The 19,072-nt window shown below is 51.7% G+C and overlaps 1 protein-coding gene across 1 annotated transcript in view; it reads left to right on the top strand.

The window, feature by feature from the left end:
* Positions 1-15,581, top strand: part of LOC137414735 (rab GTPase-activating protein 1-like) — a 370,611-nt gene extending 355,030 nt beyond the window's left edge. The window contains exons 23-25 of the mRNA XM_078766930.1: positions 1,358-1,429; positions 15,069-15,281; positions 15,373-15,581. Of these exons, the coding sequence (XP_078623056.1) occupies positions 1,358-1,429; positions 15,069-15,281; positions 15,373-15,495 (408 nt within the window). The 3' untranslated portion in view covers positions 15,496-15,581. The remainder of the gene's footprint in view (positions 1-1,357; positions 1,430-15,068; positions 15,282-15,372) is intronic.
* Positions 15,582-19,072: the final 3,491 nt, after the last annotated feature.

Below are 19,072 nucleotides of genomic sequence, written 5' to 3'. Positions count from 1 at the left end.
GTGAGCAGTCGTTCACTATTAATATTTTGGGAGTTTCACCAGGACGGGGTTGATGGTGGACCATGTGCCCTCTGCAGGAACCTGGGAGTAAAACCACAGAAAGGGCAGAGGGTGCAAGACCAGAATGGAGGTGGTAGAAGAAATAGAGACCACCAACGAGTCTGCATTGGGAAAGCATTCGGCCCATGGACTTAGCTTCATCGCTGGAGATTCCAGTGAGGGGACCAAGAACGCAATGACGACGCTAACAGAACTACAGAGAGTATGACGACGCTAACAGAACTACAGAATACTACAGAGTTCATTGGCTGAGATGGGAGAACATGCCGGAAGGACAACAGTCCTGCAGCACTTCACAAATCTAGGATTTACGGGAGATTGGCCACATGGAAGCCACCCCTGAGAAAAAGGCACATGACAGCACACCTGTTTCTCATTTTTAATAAATTTGTTTCTACTTTGACTTTATGGGGTATTATGTGTAGATCAGTGACAAAAATCTCAATTTAATCCATTTTTACTTTAGGCTGTAACAACAAAATGTGAAAACGTCAAGGGGTCTGAATACTTTCTGAAGGCATAGTATACTATGTGTATGTGTATATATACCGAGTGTGTGCATATATACCGAGCTTACACAGCTCGGTGCTGTGCAAGCTCGGTGCTGTGCAATCCAGACTGCACAATGCAGGCTCGGTGCTGTGCAAGCTCGGTGGGTGCTATGCAATCCAGGCTGTGCAATGCAAGCTCGGCGCTGTGCAATGCAAGCTCGGCGCTGTGCAATCCAGGCTGCGCAATGCAAGCTTGGTGCTGTGCAAGCTCGGGGCTGTGCAATCCAGGCTGCGCAATGCAACCGTGGTGCTGTGCAAGCTCGGTGCTGTGCAATCCAGACTGCACAATGCAGGCTCGTTGCTGTGCAAGCTCGGTGGGTGCTATGCAATCCAGGCTGTGCAATGCAAGCTCGGCGCTGTGCAAGCTCGGTGGGTGCTATGCAATCCAGGTTGTGCAATGCAGGCTCGGTGCTGTGCAAGCTCGGTGGGTGCTATGCAATCCATGTTGTGCAATGCAAGTTCGGCGCTGTGCAAGCTCGGTGGGTGCTATGCAATCCAGGCTGTGCAATGCAAGCTCGGCGCTGTGCAAGCTCGGTGGGTGCTATGCAATCCAGGTTGTGCAATGCAGGCTCGGTGCTGTGCAAGCTCGGTGGGTGCTATGCAATCCAGGTTGTGCAATGCAGGCTCGGTGCTGTGCAAGCTCGGTGGGTGCTATGCAATCCATGCTGCACAATGCAAGTTCGGTGCTGTGCAAGCTCGGTTCTGTGTAAGCTCTAACTCTTGTACAAATGTTTGAACCTCTCCAGATCTGCTCTCACTTGAGTCTCCGCCTTGAGGATCACCAGACCACGGACTGTTCAAGGCTTGACTCTTTGAAGGTGAGTCTCAACACAACAGACAGGTTTTGTTTGCGAACTGAGCAACATGACAGGGGTGTTTTACTGTGCAAAGCTGCATATAAAATAAAAATGTGTTGAAAAGTTTAACTTAAAGCATCACCCTGAATCATACATCCAGTGGCGTAGTGATGGGGAGGAGTGAGGGGGGGAGGGAAGTGGCGAGGGGCGGATGAGGCGACCGCACCAGGCGCGAAGTGGATGGGGCGCCAAATCACACCCTCAAAAAAACGTTTTCATTCTCCATTTGTTTGTGTTGTATATAAATTATAATACAATGAACTTGTGAGATCAGGAGAAGCAACTTTCAGAAACACGTTTTACAGTTTAAACTCCGTGCTTCATGTCAATGTGTCAGGTTGATGTTTATAAACTCCTTTCCATCCGGATTCACTTTTTTCCTAATTCCTGTTTCTATCACCTCGCACAGTAAATAAATCCGTGTTCGGGTGTTGCTACCTTCTGTGTGGATCTCTTATCTTGTATAACGAGGTTTAATGTGCACTCGGTAACATGGAGATCGTCCATTGGCCCAAGGGATGGAGGGGTGTAACTGTTGGATGTAATTACGTCGATCAAATCTAGATATCTCACGGTGTTATGTCCCAATCAGCGAGGCCAGGATCCAGGTGTCAAGTGAGTTCTTTAACTTCCTTGTCTTCCTCTGCTGATCTGTCTCATCAGCTCCAGTCTCCAGTCTCTAGGTCTAGGCCATAGAAATAGCACACCATGCTGCATATTGTTATGTCTGGGGGTAAAGCAATATCTAGAGCCAGGTAGATCTGAATAGGTAACATGCTTCGACTGTCGCGATAGGGAATCTACCTGTAATAAGTTCTGTGTTTTAGTCCAGTTTGTCGGGTAAGAGTATACCTGTGAACATACCAGGATGTTCGTGTGCTAGGTAGTTAGGGATTAAAGATAACAGCCCCTGTGTGTCAACCCTGGTAGTCAAACCTTCGTCCCTTATGGCAATGCACACCAACATAAACACGTAGACAGGCCCTTAGTAGAACATTAAATAATTCCCTTCCCTGACAAGGACTTCGGAAGAGAACAGGCAAGAGGCCAGTTCGGGGCACCGCCGCATGGGCCGCAGCCAGCTACACCTCCGGCAGGCCTAGGAACGTGGAGTGACACGAGCTATCACCACGCTACAGGCCTGTGATTGATCAGCACAGTAGGTGCGAACCTCCAGCCAACGAGTGCGGGAGTCGCGAAGCTGGAAGGTTCGGTGGAAGGCGCTGGTTGGTGGCGCGCCAAGGCTGATGTCACCGCCCAGGTTATATCAGGGCACGCCGAATGCCATTTTTCTCTCTTGCTCTTGCAGCTCGAACCCTCTTGCAGCACGTCCCTCTTGCGCAGCACGTCCCTCTTGCTCGAGTTCTAGCTTTTGGGTTCTTCGCTGCCTCTTGCACACGTCCCTCCCTGGCTGTCTTGTGCTCTCTGCGCTTTTCCTCTTGGTCTTGAGAGGGCCGAGTGGTCTTGGTTTGCCATGTGCGTGGTGCTTGGAACAGTGCTTTTGGTGCTTTGGGGCCTCGTGTGCGATCGGTGCTTCTGGAGCTTGTAGTCGTGCACGGACCTCGTGGGCGGTCGACGAGGAGCTTGGGGTGGGCGCTGGCCCGGGCCTTCGCGGTGCTGTGGTGCTGGAGCGAGGGGCCTCGTGGTGTGCTGTGGAGCTTGGAGCCAAGTGGGGACGACAGACCACAGACGGATAAGGACCCACCACATTCACAACCACACGACGTTTCTTTTCCTTTAATTCCTTCCTATGTCTCGTTGCTGAAGTGAGGTGTGTGGGATCCCAATATAGGATTTAGTTTATTTGATTGCCGTCGCGTTTCATTGTATCGGGTCCATGAATAAATCTCTATTTTTGTACATTAAATCTTGTGGTTGTTCGGTTCATTAATTCCCTGCAGGATCGAAGCTGCGGTCGGCGCGCTCCAGGTACGCGCTTTTGCCGCAGCTTTCCACTTCTCTTCCTCTTCCCGTGCTACATAAGTAAAATCTGTGTTTGGTCGTCGCCTCAAGTAAATCCGTCTGGTCCATCCGCGGTCCCTGGTGTTAACCAAAGGGTCCGCGCGATAACTGGTGTCAAGAGTGAGGATGTGGGCCCGTTGGACAAATTTTTTTTTTTCACGGCGAGACATCGACACAGTCGGGCGTACATCGCGCCCGCCATTCGGACGAAATTTTTTCGTAGTCCGAAGCGATAAATTGTGTAGTCGATTGGGTTTGCACGACGCGAAAGGCGCATCATTAAATTTAATTTTATTCCTGTTGTAAGAGCCGCGCGGGAAAGCGACCTCCTTTATTGATGGAGGAGGTGGGCAATATGGAGGAAGGAGGGATGGAAGATGCGGGAAGCATTGGGGGTGAGTCGGACGTAGCTGGGGTGGAGCGTAGTGGTGGAACTTCCCCCGCCGGAGGAGTGGCCCCCATGGACAGCCAGGCCTTAATGAAATTTATGACGGAATTAATAAATAGTAGTAGTGAGCGAATCAATGCAGAAATTCGGGAAATGAACAACAAAATTGGGGGATTGGAAAATAAAATGGATGCTCAGGGTGAGCGGATGGAAGGAAAAATTGAGGGATTGAATAACAAAATGGAGTCCCAGTGGATTGAACTAAAAGGAGAAATGAGGAGATTTGGCGCCAACAGGGCCCAGGAGCCGGGAATGGCAAGTGAATTAAAACGGGAAACTGCAAATGTACAGGTAAATGGGGAATGCCAACATGTGAGCGTGGAGTGCCCACAGGTGAACGGGAAAGGAAATTTGGAATGTGAAAATTGTAATAGAGGATGTTTCCCACCTGCTGGCTTGGAGGTTTGTCGGGACCGGGTGGATGTCACAACACCTCAACAGGGGGATGGATTTGAATCCTTGCTCTGCCAGGGCGGTGGTTCAGAGCAAGAGGGGATAACAATAGGGGGGGTCCGAGTAATGGAGCCGGACTGGGTATTTATTGGGGAAGGCCTGTCGGGGCCAGAAATGATTTGTGGTGATGATGGGGATGATGAGAATGATTTGATCCAGCGGCTGGGGACCTGGGAAAGTCCCATGGAGGTAGAGTTTGTCCAGGCCCAAAGGAGTTTGGGGGAGGAGGTGAGTCGGTCCGAGGAGGAGGTTGAGGTGACCGAGGGGACCCTCACCGTGCACACCGATTGGGTAACGGAGGCTCCGAAATTGAATGACCAGTTGGGGGAGTGTGTTGGCTCTGGGCTGGATTCGGACAGAGAGGGATCGGGAGATCGAGCCTCCGACAATTTTGTCCCTGTAGGGAATTTGGAGCAGCTGCAGGGAGGGGCAGAACAACCTGAGGGAGTTGTTACCTGCATCTTTGGTTTGGCAGTGGGAATGAAAATTTTAAAAAGGAAATTAAAATTAAAATGGGAGGTTGATTTGGAACAGCCATGGAGGGAGTTAGTTCCCGGGCTGCGGGATTTGGACCAGGGGAGGTCATTTGGGATGGCCTCGGGCAAAAGTATCCCCTTTCAAAATTTGGGTATGCCAGCCAGCTGGGGGGCTGTGCTGGCGAGATTTGGACGTGGGGTCCAGCCATGGGTGGCATGGTACAACCTGGGCCCCACGGGGGGGGGGGGGGGGGGGTCCGGTGGAGTGTGGCGTCCCTTGTCCATCGGGGCGCTGGCCGAGCGGGTGGCTCGGGCCGACAGGGTCACTGGACCCTGGTGGGGGTTAAGACCTCCAGGGGGTCCGAGGTGGTTTCTCAAGCCTGGGATGGCATTTATTGAGGACCACTAGGGGGGGGGTGTTGCGGGTCGCGCTTTGGTGGTGGCATCACGGACGGCCAACTTGGGCCTGATGTGGTGACCGCCCGGGCATGCGGCCTGACACCCTCTCCCTGAGACTCTGGGACAGCCGGCATGTGGTGACCTGCCATGCCGTGCTGGTCTATGGACGCGGGTCGAACCGAATGGACAGGAATAAGATAGCCCACCGGACAACCATTGGGGCATCTGTGGAACGTGATGGTGCGAGAGTGACCTTCCACAGATGTTTCGTTATGATTTATGGACTCTCGGTTTGGGAAGAGAGCCAGGGGAGTGGTGAATCGGGAATGTGTAAGAGTCGAGTATATGGGCCATGCTCGGCTGACATGTGTATGGCAAAGCATCTTTCTTTGGTGAGTTAGTAAAATGTGAAACATGTTTGGCATGGGTAATCTGAAGGTTAGACGTAAATTTAAGGGTGAATTTTGAAATGTTATGGTGGATACAGATGGCAGTGTCACCATTATTGATCCAGGTGTGTAGACCAAAGTGTTGGAGGCTGTGATAAAATTGATAGGGTAGCAGGACACAGCCTTCAACTGGTTGCGGGGGCGACTGCGCCAATATTTGGGACGCGGGATCATGGGGATGTAGTTGTGTAGCCTGAGGGTCAACGTGGAGCTATGCGTGTCCGAGGTGTGTGGACCATGTCTTCTGGGTGGATCTCCTGGTGGAGCATGACTGTTGACTGGACCTTGGTGTGGTCAAGTGTGGGTGGGCACTGGGGGCTGCATGTGGTCAGACTGGGGGATGATGTGGAGGTGAAGGGGACGTGGCTGTAGGGATGCCACGCACTGCGACCGTGCCCCCTAGGGCCGAGGTTGTGCGTGCGGTAGTGTTTTTGGCAGCAGGTGCTCACCACATTGGCCAGCTGGTGCTGGTGCATCTGTGTTCCTCGCAGGGGGCTGAAGGATGGATGGTGGGTCGCACCCTTTGGACGCTCATGGGCCATGTTGGCGTTTCGACTGCTCGGCTTGTCCCGATGACCCTTGCATGGCAGAGGTGCGGAGCTGTCGTGGCCACAGGTAGTTGTGTAGTGATAATCACCGTTGGATGCGGACCCACATACCTGCCAGTATAGTGGGGAGAAAAGTGAAATTTGGAAAATTTGGTAGCCCCAATGATAAATTTTGGGATTGTGAAGGGTGTATGGCACTTTGTACCTGAGCAACCTGCAACTACCTGCACTTGAGGTGAGTGTTTTGAGGTGTACTGTCCCAGGCTTCAGGACTTGCTATGGAAAAATTGGGGACATGTAATTTGGAGTTGGGAGGCAGATGAGAGTGATGACATGGTCGGTGAGGGGGATGGAATGGGTGCCACAGAGTCTTGTGGGTGGAGTTTGTGCTAGTGTTGTGGTTATGTGTTTTCATGTGGTTGTGGAGAATGGAAACTGAGAATGAGTGATGAGTATCGTGTTGGAAATAAAAATGTGATTCAATGTGAACTGGGGATTTCAGATAAGGCAGGCCATGGCAAAGCTTTTGTAACATCTGCCCTGAAAATGTGTTTGTAGAATTGAATGGCAGCGGGGGAGGAAATATGTTTTGGGGTCTTGTGGGTGGGGAAGGTGTGTTTGTCCGCAGGTGCAGATCAGGCTCTGTGGAGCGATGCCTGCGCCCTTCCCTCTGCTGCAATTACCCCTGGCAGCCAGTGGTATCCTGAAATTGGAGCTCGTCGGTGGAGGGTCTGCTTGGGCGCCCTGGGGTGAAGGAGACCCGTGGAGCTGCGCGGCAGCAGGAGGCAATGGAGCCTGGTGTGTGGAGACCCTCACCGGCGGGGTAACGGCGGAAAGGGCTGTTGGGCTGTCACGGGGCCAAGAGGTAAAGGGGGGGGGGGGGGGGCAATATACTTGTAAGTCGGTTGACTTGTTTTGGGACTGTGGGCACCACAGCCTGAAGCGCCCCCACCATCTTAGTTGTGCGGTACCTCCCCACTGCCTAGAGAGAAATGCACACATGTATACGACATCAATGCCATGGTCCTGCAGGGGGGTGTATGAAATAAGTGCTTATAATGATTTTGAGTAATGATTTATGGAATGAGCATTAGTGGATAAGGGGTTTGTGTTGCATGAATGAGGGCGAAAACCACCGAGCCATGTCACTCACCTGTAACATCTGGACAGGGCCCGCGGAAATTTAGGGGTGCATTGGGATGGCCCGCAGGTAAGGTTGTGTCTTGTGGCATCCACCAGGGGACGCAGTCTGTAGACCAGGGTATGTAAAAATGTTTATTAGAGTTCGGAATTTTTGAATAAGGTTAGGTTTTGTGGTTAAGTTAGTTTTGAGTGTTGTTTGTTTCCTCCCTCCGCAGGAACAACGAATAAGATCATTGTACATACTTGCATGATTGTTAAGGGGATTAGCAGGTTAAGGAGAATAGGTAGGAAGTCCGGCTCACCTCCCACAGCCCTCCTGATTTATTTCATAGGTTAATTAAGTGTGTGACAGTAAGTGTTAAGGCTGGAATGGTAGCGCCTGCAGTGAACCTAGCAGGAGCTACGGTTCCGGGGGGGGGGGGGGGGGGGGCTGTGTTATGTCTGGGGGGGTAAAGCAATATCTAGAGCCAGGTAGATCTGAATGGGTAACATGCTTCGAATGTCGCGATAGGGAATCTACCTGTAATAAGTTCTGTGTTTTAGTCCGGTTTGTCGGGTAGGAGTATACCTGTGAACATACCAGGATGTTTATGTGCTAGGTAGTTAGGGATTAAACATAACAGCCCCTGTGTGTCAAACCTGATAGTCAAACCTTCGTCCCTTATGGCAATGCACACCAACATAAACACTTAGACAGGCCCTTAGTACGACATTAAATAATTCCCTTCCCTGACAAGGACTTCGGAAGAGAACAGGCAAGAGGCCAGTTCGGGGCACCGCCGCATGGGCTGCAGCCAGCTACACCTCCGGCAGGCCTAGGAACGTGGAGTGACACAAGCTATCACCACGCTGCAGGCCTGTGATTGGTCAGCGCAGTCGGCGCGAACCTCCAGCCAACGAGTGCGGGAGTCGCGAAGCTGGAAGGTTCGGTGGAAGGCGCTGGTTGGTGGCGCACCAAGGCTGACGTCACCGCCCAGGTTATATCAGGGCGCGCCGAACGCCATTTTTCTCTCTTGCTCTTGCATCTCGAACCCTCTTGCAGCACGTCCCTCTTGCGCAGCACGTCCCTCTTGCTCGAGTTCTAGCTTTTGGGTTCTTCGCTGCTTCTTGCGCACGTTCCTCCCTGGCTGTCTTGTGCTCTCTGTGCTTTTCCTCTTGGTCTTCAGAGGTCCTGGTGGTCTTGGTTCGCCATCTGCGTGGTGCTTGGAGCGGTGCTTTTGGTGCCTTGGGGCCTCATGTGCGATCGGTGCTTCTGGAGCTTGGAGTGGTGCACGGACCTCGTGGGCGGTCGACGAGGAGACTGGGGTGGGCGTTGGCCCGGGCCTTCATGATGCTGGAGCGAGGGGCCTCGTGGTGTGCTTTGGAGCTTGGAGCCAAGTGGGGACGACAGACCACAGACAGATAAGGACGCACCACATTGACAACCACACGACGTTTCTTTTCCTTTAATTCCTTCCTGTGTCTCGTTGCTGAAGTGAGGTGTGTGGGATCCCAATATAGGATTTAGTTTATTTGATTGCCGTCGCGTTTCATTGTTTCGGGTCCGTGAATAAATCTCTATTTTTGTACATTAAATCTCGTGGTTGTTCGGTTCATTAATTCCTTGCAGGATCGAAGCCGCGGTCGGCGCGCTCCAGGTAAGCGCTTTTGCCGCAGGTTTCCACTTTCCTTCCTCTTCCTGCGCTACATAAGTAAAATCCATGTTTGGTCGTCGCCTCAAGTAAATCCGTTCTGGTCCATTCGCGGTCCCTGGTGTTATCCGAAGGGTCTGCTTGACAATATATACAGCACACATTTGTGCATAGAAATAGCACACCATGCTGCATAGAAATAGCACACCATGCTGCATAGAAATAGCCCACCATGCTGCATAGAAATAGCACACCATGCTGCATAGAAATAGCACACCATGCTGCATAGAAAGAGCACACCATGCTGCATAGAAAGAGCACACCATGCTGCATAGAAATAGCACACCATGCTGCATAGAAATAGCACACCATGCTGCATATAAATAGCATACCATGCTGCATAGAAATAGCACACCATGCTGCATAGAAATAGCACACCATGCTGCACAGAAATAGCACACCATGCTGCATAGAAATATCACACCATGCTGCATTGAAATAGCACACCATGCTACATAGAAATAGCACACCATGCTGCATAGAAATAGCACACCATGCTGCATAGAAATAGCACACCATGCTGCATAGAGATAGCACACCATGGTGCATAGAAATACCACACCATGCTGCATAGAAATACCACACCATGCTATGCTGCATAGAAATACCACACCATGCTGCATAGAAATACCACACCATGCTGCATAGAAATAGCACACCATGCTGCATAGAAATAGCACACCATGCTGCATAGAAATACCACACCATGCTGCATAGAAATACCACACCATGCTGCATAGAAATACCACACCGTGCTGCATAGAAATACCACACCATGCTGCATAGAAATACCACACCATGCTGCATGCATGTTTGATGTAGTTTTTGTTAACTACTTTGTACCATACCTGCCTGCTCTGCGGCTTCAGCATTAGTTTACCTTTCACCAAGCCAAGGTCTGCTTGGACCATGGTGGAGATGATAAGTTTTTTTTAATTATTATTATTATTGCCAAATGGTACTAATATTGTTATTGTTCTGAATATTATTAGTATTAATGAATGCTTTGTTACAATGATATTGTGGCGGGCACAAGGGTCAATAATTCCGTGCACCAGTGGGTGGCGCGAGCGTCCAGGCGGGGAACTGAAATACATGCCCCGCCTTTCGGCCGATCGGCCACACCCGGGGGCAAGGCGTGGCCTCGGGACATATATGCGGGCTCTAAGCTCGAGCCCGCCCAGTGCTGATATGCGAGCTTGTAATAAAGACTCTTGTTTGTATCCACGCGTTGTGGCCTACCTCTCTGGCAATCGAGTCGTGTGTACACAGCACCACACTGGTGACCCCGATTGGTTCAGCCGTTGCTGACCCCCAAACGCGCCATGGCTACCAACGCCGTCACAATCAAACTCCCGGAGTTTTGGGAAGCGCAAGCCGACATTTGGTTTGTGCAGGCCGAAGCTCAATTCCAACTCCGGGGCATCACAGCGGACGAGACCAGGTACTACCACGTGGTCGCCGCCCTCGGGCCCGGCACTGCCGCCCGCGTCGTGGCCATCCTTCGGCGCCCGCCGGGCGACCACAAGTACGAGGCACTCAAACGTCTCCTCCTCGCCACGTTCGGGCTCACGGAGGTCGAACGTGTCGACCGCCTCCTGGACATTCCCGCCCTCAGCGACACATGACCATCCGTCCAGATGGATTTCATGCTGTCCCTGCTTGGAGACCAGCGCCCGGATTTCTTATTCCGAGCACTTTTCCTACGCCAGCTACCTGTACAGGTGCGCCTCGCGCTGGCCGGTTCCAAAATAACGGAACCCCGCGCCCTGGCTGGAGAGGCCGACAAGTATTTCGCGGCCTGCGACACGCGGTCGGTGTACGGTGCTGCCGTAGTGGATCCTGGCGCGGAGGCCACAGCGCCCCCTGCTTCCCTCGTGGCCGCTGCTACGCCCCGCCCACTACTGCCGCCGCCACCACCACCGCTGCCGGCATAGCTGCCGCGGGGGCCACCGCCGCAAACCTGGTGCTACTACCATGCCAGGTTCGGCCGCAAGGCTAAAACGTGCCGCCCGCCGTGTTCTTTTGATGGGTCGGGAAACGACCGGGCCGGCACTCACTTGCGGCCATGAGCGTCGGCCATTCCGGCAGCCTCCTGTTCATCACGGACACCTCGTCCGGGCGCCGTTTTCTTTGCGACACGGGAGCGCAGGTAAGCGTCATCCCTGCCTCCGCGTCCGAGAAGAAAGCCGCGGGCCGGGGCCCCGCTTTGCTTGCCACCAACGGCACACCCATCCGCACATTCGGGAAGCGTTGCCTCTCACTGCGGTTCAGAGGGCAGCGCTTTCAATGGTCGTTCGTCACCGCCAGCGTGCCAATGGCCCTGCTCGGCGCGGACTTCCTATGTGCGCATGGGCTGTTGGTCGACGTTAAGCGCAGACATCTCATCCAGGCCGAAACCTTCAGCTCGCTCGCTTGTTCGCTGAGCGGCTTGCCAAGCGGCTTGCTGAAAGGTTCTGTCCTGGCGAGGTTAGTCTGTACGCTTCCGGCAGCGGACGAGTTTAGCCGCCTCCTCGCCAGTTTCCCAGCCCTCACGCGGCCCACCTTTTCAGCGGTGGCCGTCAAACACGGGGTGGAGCACCATATCCCCATGGTCGGGCCGCCGGTCTACGCCCGGGCACGCCGCCTCGACCCCACGAAGCTCGCCGTGGCGAAAGCGGAGTTCACCACGCTGGAACGGATGGGTATCGTACGGCGCTCCAACAGCGCTTGGGCCTTTCCTCTGCACATTGTGCCGAAGTCCGGCAGCGGATGGCGGCCGTGCGGTGACTACCGCCGGCTCAATGATGCCACTACCTAGTCCCGCATATCCAAGACCTTTCCGCCCGGTTGGCAAACACGACCGTGTTCTTCAAGGTGGACCTCATCCGGGGCTACCACCAGGTCCCCGTACAACCGGACGATGTCCCAAAGACGGCCGTCATCACCCCTTTCGGCCTCTTTGAGTTCCTGCGGATGCCTTTTGGGTTGAAGAATGCGGCCCAGGCGTTCCATCGGCTCATGGACAGCGTCTTGCGTGACTTACCTTTCATCTATGTCTACCTGGACGACATCCTAGTCGCGAGCGCGTCCCGGGAGGAGCACCTGCTCCACCTCCGCACGCTTTTCGAACGCCTGGGCCAGCATGGCCTGATCATCAACCCCACAAAGTGCCGCTTCGGCGTCGCCGCCATCGACTTCTTGGGGCACCGCATCACCAGGCACGGGGCTGTCCCTTTACCGGCCAAGGTGGAGGCCGTCAAGAGTTTTCCGCGCCCCCGCACGATCAAGGGGCTCCAGGAATTCCTGGGCATGGTCAATTTTTACCACCGCTTCGTGCCCCGCGTCGCCCAGCTCCTCCACCCCCTGCACGAGGCCCTCCGGGGGAAGCCGGGCAAAGGTGACATCGCCCTTGTCGGAGCCGATGGCCGCGGCATTTGCGGGCGCAAAGCTGGCCTTGGCCAACGCCACCATGCTGGCGCACCTGGCACCCGATGCACCGATCGCCCTCACCACCGACGCGTCGGACTACGCGGTGGGCGCAGTGCACAAGCAGTGGGTGCGTGGTGCTTGGCAGCCACTGGCGTTTTTAGCCGGCAGCTTCACCCGCACAAACGCCGCTACAGCACCTTCGACCGCGAGCTGCTCGGGCTCCACCTGGCGGTCCGACACTTCCGCCATCTGCTCGAGGGCCGCCCGTTCACGGCTTTCGTTGATCACAAGCCCCTTGTGTTCGCGATGGCCAAGGTCGCCGAGCCATGGTCGGCCCGGCAGCAACGTCACCTATCTGCCGTGTCTGAGTACACGACGGACATCCGTCACGTCGCGGGTAAAGACAACCCAGTGGCGGATTCCTTTCCCGGTCCGTCGCGCACGCGGTCCACCTCGGGATCGACTATGCCCGGATGGCGGAGGACCAGACCGCCGACTCCAGCGTCCAGGTCTTGCGGACCGCCGTCGCGGGCCTCCGCGTCACCGAGGTGCCGTTCGAGGTCGCGGGCGCGGCCCTCCTGTGCGACGTCTCCCTCGGCCGGCCTCGCCCCATCATGCCCGCTGGCTGGCAGCGCCCGGTTTTCGACGCCATCCACGGCCTGTCCCACCCAGGCACGAAGGCCTCCCAGAAGCTCGTTGCAGCGAAGTTCGTCTGGCATGGCCTCAGGAAGGACGTCCGCGACTGGGCCAGGACGTGCCTCGCGTGCCAGCGCACAAAGGTCCACCGCTACACCCAGGCCCCATTGGCCCCGTTTACGGTGCCCGATCGTCGGTTCGACCATGTCCACGTCGACTTGGTGGGACCTCTGCCCCCCTCGCGGGGGTTCACCCACCTCCTCACCATGGTGGACCACACCACACGGTGGCCGGAGGCCATGCCATTGGCGGCGACGTCTGCGGCTGATGTGGCGCAAGCCTTCATCGCCACTTGGGTTGCCCGGTTCGGTGCCCCCTCGGACATCTCGTCCGACCGTGGCCCCCAGTTCACATCGGAGCTCTGGGGCATGGTGGTGCAAGGGCTCGGCGTCAAACTGCACTGCACCACGGCCTACCACCCCCAGGCCAACGGCCTGTGCGAGCGCTTTTATCGCTCGATGAAGGCCATGCTCCGGGCCAACCTCCGTGAAGGCAGTTGTGCCCTGGGTCCTGCTGGGCCTCAGGACAGTGCCCAAGGACGACCTGCGCGTGCCCTCGGCGTTGCTGGTCTTCGGACAACCGCTGCAGGTACCGGGCGAATTTATCCCCGACTCCACGGCTCCTTGGTCCGCGGCGCAACAGCGCTCCACCCTGCAGGAAGCGCCCGGAGGTTCGCCCCGGTGCCTACGGCACACCACGGTTGCCCGTCCTCCCACGTCGCCCCGGAGCTTCGCACGGCGGAGTACGTTTTCATCCGGCACGACGCCCACCGGGCACAGCTACGGCCCCCGTACGACGGGCCCTCCCGCGTGCTGGAGACCGGGGACAAACATTTCACCGTGGACATCGGCAGTGCCCCGGATCGTATCTCCGTGGACCGCCTCAAGCCGGCCCACCTCGATCTGGACCATCCCCTGCCAGCAGCTCTGCCTCTGCGTCGAGGCCGCTCCCCCGCGGTCAGACCCCCGGCACCCCCCAGCCCCGCCGTCCCGCTACCCCCCAGCCCTGCACACATCGCCAGGGGGCGTTTCGGCTGGGTCATCTGGCTTCCCCGCAAGCTCACCCTTCAGGTGCGTGGGAATTCTGGGGGGGCGCGTGTGGCGGGCACAAGGGTCAATAATTCCGCGCACCAGTGTGTGGCGCGAGCGTCCAGGCGGGGAACTGAAATACATGCCCCGCCTTTCGGCCGATCGGCCACGCCCGGGGGCAAGGCGTGGCCTCGGGACATATATGCGGGCTCTAAGCTCGAGCCCACCCAGTGCTGATATGCGAGCTTGTAATAAAGACTCTTGTTTGTATCCACGCGTTGTGGCTACCTCTCTGGCAATCGAGTCGTGTATGCACAGCACCACAATATCATTGTTTTTGGTAGCTATTTTGTCATCGGAATACCGTGTCATGGAAGTACCTATTAAACTTCTCTATACACCTTAACATGGCGCGTGTTTAGAAACATAGAAATTCTTCTGGATTCTTTGCAGTTAATAATCCCAATCATTCCAGGAGATCATAACTAAATCTATTCTCATTTTGAACAGGTACCTGGTATCTGCTGCTGTTCCCGCTGGGGAAGCTTAAGCGCTTTCACAAGGCCCCCCAATAGGAATTTCTGACTATGCCAGTGCCTGCAGGGGGCGATATTTTTGACCTTCGCTCCGAGCACCACAAACCATCACTAGGCCACTGTATACATCCAAACAATTCCAATATAAATAAATCATGGCATTCCTTGGAGCTCAATACCAAAGCACTGAGGTGTGAAGGTAAACTTTTAGCAAAAGCTGGATAGCCCTGTTCTAAAAAGGTGTGTTTTGACATTAGTATGGCATGTTTTGATGCACAAGTCATGTGTTTGCGGCTGTGACTGCTGTTGCTGAATTGATGCTCCTGTTTTACCTGATGGGATGCTGGCTGGTGAGCGCAGAGCAAGGTGCAGGCATGCGAGTGCTGTCGAGAGTTCCTGGTTGAACTGGAAGGAGTGGAGGAAGCTAATGTGGTTGGGAGGGACAATTCAAGTCTTTCAGAAAGAGTAGAAGAAACGACTGGAGAGGAGGAGATGCATCGGCAACTGCGGAATGTCGAGGCTGAACTGGTGCAAACGAAGCTGCACCTGGTGGAAGCTGAGTGTCGGATACAGGTGAGAGACTCAGAGGGACGTGGAACAGAGGTGAGACAAAATCTTTACCTTTTCTTCAAACTCGACATCACGTGCATTTTTATAACCACAGGATTTGGAGCATGAGGTGAGTGTAACGCTGAATGAGGTGCACACGTCACGCCGTACGTGGTTCAACCGTACTCTTACCTCCATCAAAATGGTCACTGGCGCTCAGGTAAAGGAGCCGTGTTGAGAATTTCCTGCAGATACTCCTGTCTCACCTTCCTCCGTGTCGTCCTCTGTTAACATTTGTCATCGTATTTTGATGATACTGTCAATGATGATTGTTAGGATGATCACATTTATGATCCTGGATTACATCCTGGGTTCTAATGGTTGTTCTGGCAAATACTCATCAAACATGACTTCCGTTCCTGATTCGGCCATCTTGTCTGCATGAGTTCCGTTCCTGATTCGGCCATCTTGTCTGCATGAGTTCCGTTCCTGATTCGGCCATCTTGTCTGCATGAGTTCCGTTCCTGATTCGGCCATCTTGTCTGCATGAGTTCCGTTCCTGATTCGGCCATCTTGTCTGCATAGGTTCAAGAAGGCATTTTGACTTCAATTTGAGTTGTTTTCTATTTTCACATCCAAGTCGCTAATGGCACGTTCATACTATTTAAAATAAATCCACCACTGTATCTATGTTGTTGTTTGTATTTCAAAAGAGTCTCATAGGTCTGTCTCTATTGGTGCATAGGCCTATAGCACCCATTGGTGCGTTATGGGATACGAGATGCACTCAAACAACAAACATAAGCCTCAAACTTATTGCATCACAAGAAAGAACATAAATATAAATGATCAGATACAGGAACAGAACACACTACCCGACTACAGTTAGGTATTCCACCACCTCCTCTACCTTTGTACCTCCCAATCACTAACAATCAGGGGAAACCTCGGAGATTCCTTACCTGCTTTTCATGATTTGTGGATAAACTTTGCCATGTTTTCCGTGAATGTTCTTAAAATAATCGTCATAAAATCGGGAGATAATTTCCAGTTGATTATGGAAAATTGAACTCCTAATTGGCAATACTGATGCGCTGGGTTTTGGTGTACTTGATCATCGACTCGTGCATTAAAGTTCTTTGTAAGAGGTTCAAAAGAAAATATTTTAAAAATATTTCCCTTCAATTATTTATGGCTGCAAAACCGAACAACTAATCATGTTGACATTTTACAAACCTATTCCACTTGACCCCTTCTACATTCCTTTAAAGTTTCACGGATATATATATGAAGCGGTTCAATAGATACAAGATTTTCAAGATATCCATTGAATTAATTATTAATCGCTGCCAAACCATGCGATTTTTCGCAGATTCCAAAAGGTCATTTTAGCATTCCAACATGGGGAACATAATTTTGAAGTTTCCACTCGATATGATTGAAAATTAGGGAGGAGGTAGGTTTTAAAGGTTTATGCTTCAAAAATTCATAGCTCCAAAACCATGTGACCGACGACATCACAGCCCCCGAACTTTTTTTGTCATGGGTACACGGTCATGCATGTAAAGTTTGGCCTCGATTGGTTCAGTCGTTTCGGAGAAAATGGGGTTTTAGTGGTTTTTCAGGCTTTTCTCTGAAAACAATATGGCGGCCGAACCAGGTGACCTATGACGTCATTTTGTCTGCATCAATTTAGATGATGCTGAAGAAATTTCATCCTGATCGGATGAATTTTTTTGCTTGTCGAATTTTGACGTCACAATGGAGGCACCTATGATGACATCATCATTCACATATGTTATTCTGCATAGAAAGTTCTTTACAATGAGACACGTCAGTAGATGATAAATGTTGTTTCTGGGACAGCCCCAAATCTCCATTCACTTACTTGTAAATTTTCCTCTCACCATCACTTTTCTTCATTTTCCCTTAACACCTCTATTCCTGACCCCCTTGGTCTTATGGGCCTTTTACTCTCACTATCAATGATCATTGTTGTTTAGTAGACCACTCAAACAATGATCCTATGAATATTTGCTCCCTCTCACCCCCCTTGAGGACCTATGATCCTTCTAACCTTATGGACCTATGATCCTTCTTCTACTATTGACACTGAGCCTAAAACATATCATCTGGCAGATCATCGAGTGGACCACTCAAACAATGATCCTACAAATATTTGTTTATGCGTCGGAAATAAATTAATTCTCCTACAACTCTCTTCACCATCTAATATATTAACAAAGTATATGTTTGAGTTTGGGTCTTTATCAAGATATTTTAACTGAGATAAAATAAAATGATAAACCTACCTCAATGTCCTTGGCTGAGCACCTCCAGTGCCACACACTTTTTGGTAGGCTCTGCCCACTTTTTGGTAAGCCCTGCCCACTTTTTGTTAAGCCCCGCCCACTTTTTGTTAAGCCACGCCCACTTTTTACCAAGCCCCCCACTTTTTGTTGAACCACTCCCACTTTTTGCTAAGCCCCGCCCACTTTTGCTAAGCCCCACCCACTTTGTTAAGTCCCACCCACTTTATAAACTCTTCAGCATTGTATCATTTCCAGGTAATACATTACATCATTTTCAGGGAATTTCCATCACATCATTTCCAGTTAAGACACGCCCAGGTTTGCCCAGGGAATTTCCACAGGAAATGACACACACCCAGCCCTTCTTATAAAAGGCACCGACCACACAGGCTTTTTCAAACACGCTTTCTGCTTCACTTGAGAATGGACTACTATGCCGAAATGGAATGGGATAACTTTGCTATTCCTTGGAGTCCTACTACCTGTGTAGAACTCAACCTTCAGATTGATGAACTGGACTCGAACCTCTTATCAATGGAGGTAAGTTTGTTTATTTATTTATTTATTTATTTAATTAATTAATTATTAATTTATTTAATTATTTATTTTAATAAATTTTTTTTTTTTTTTCGATGAGACTCGTGTAAGAGTTAACAAAGTTTATTTTAATATTCATAGAGCTTGATTTATACAAATAAAAATATTGTATTAAATTAATACATTGTTATTTTCTTTCACAGGAAATTGTATCTGAGATACGAAATGAAAATTCTGCTTTTAACACAACTTGGGATGAAGTTATTTTTTTGTTTGAAGTCATTTTTAATAACCAAGACCCCCAGAACGAGTTCTACCTTGATGACCCAGCCAAAGAGTTATACCTTGGAGATCCACAAAATCCTGAAAAAGAGTTTTACCATGATGATACTTGTTGTGAGTTATCAAAACAAAACCCACTGAACAAGTTCTACCTTGATGAGCCAGAATACAAGTCATACATTTGAGACCCACAAATTTCTGAAAATTGGGAAAGGGGAGTTCTCCCTGATGGTCCGCAGTTATACTATGTGAGACACATCATAGAAACCCTAGAAAATTGTGAAACGGGAATTCTCCCTGATGGTCTGCAGTTATACTATGTGAGACACATCACAGAAACCCTAAAAAATTGGGCAAGGAGAGTTCTCCCTGATGGTCCGCAGTTATACTATGTGAGACACATCATAGAAACCCTAAAAAATTGGGAAACGGGAATTCTCCCTGATGGTCCGCAGTTATACTATGGGAGACACATCACATAAACCCTAAAAAATTGGGCAAGGAGAGTTCTCCCTGATGTTCCGCAGTTATACTATGTGAGACACACATAGAAACCCTAAAAAATTGGGAAAGGGAAGTTTTCCCTGATGGTCCGCAGTTATACTATGTGAGACTTATCATGGAAACCCCCAATATTTCTGAAAATTGTGGTTCTACCTTGGAGACTTGGAAAGATGGTTATAT

Source organism: Myxine glutinosa, chromosome 13 (genome assembly GCF_964187855.1).
Source record: "Myxine glutinosa chromosome 13, kmMyxGlut1.1, whole genome shotgun sequence".
Taxonomy (NCBI): Eukaryota; Metazoa; Chordata; class Myxini; order Myxiniformes; family Myxinidae; genus Myxine; species Myxine glutinosa.
Note: the sequence above shows the minus strand (reverse complement) of the source record. Positions and strands in the feature narration are given on the sequence as shown.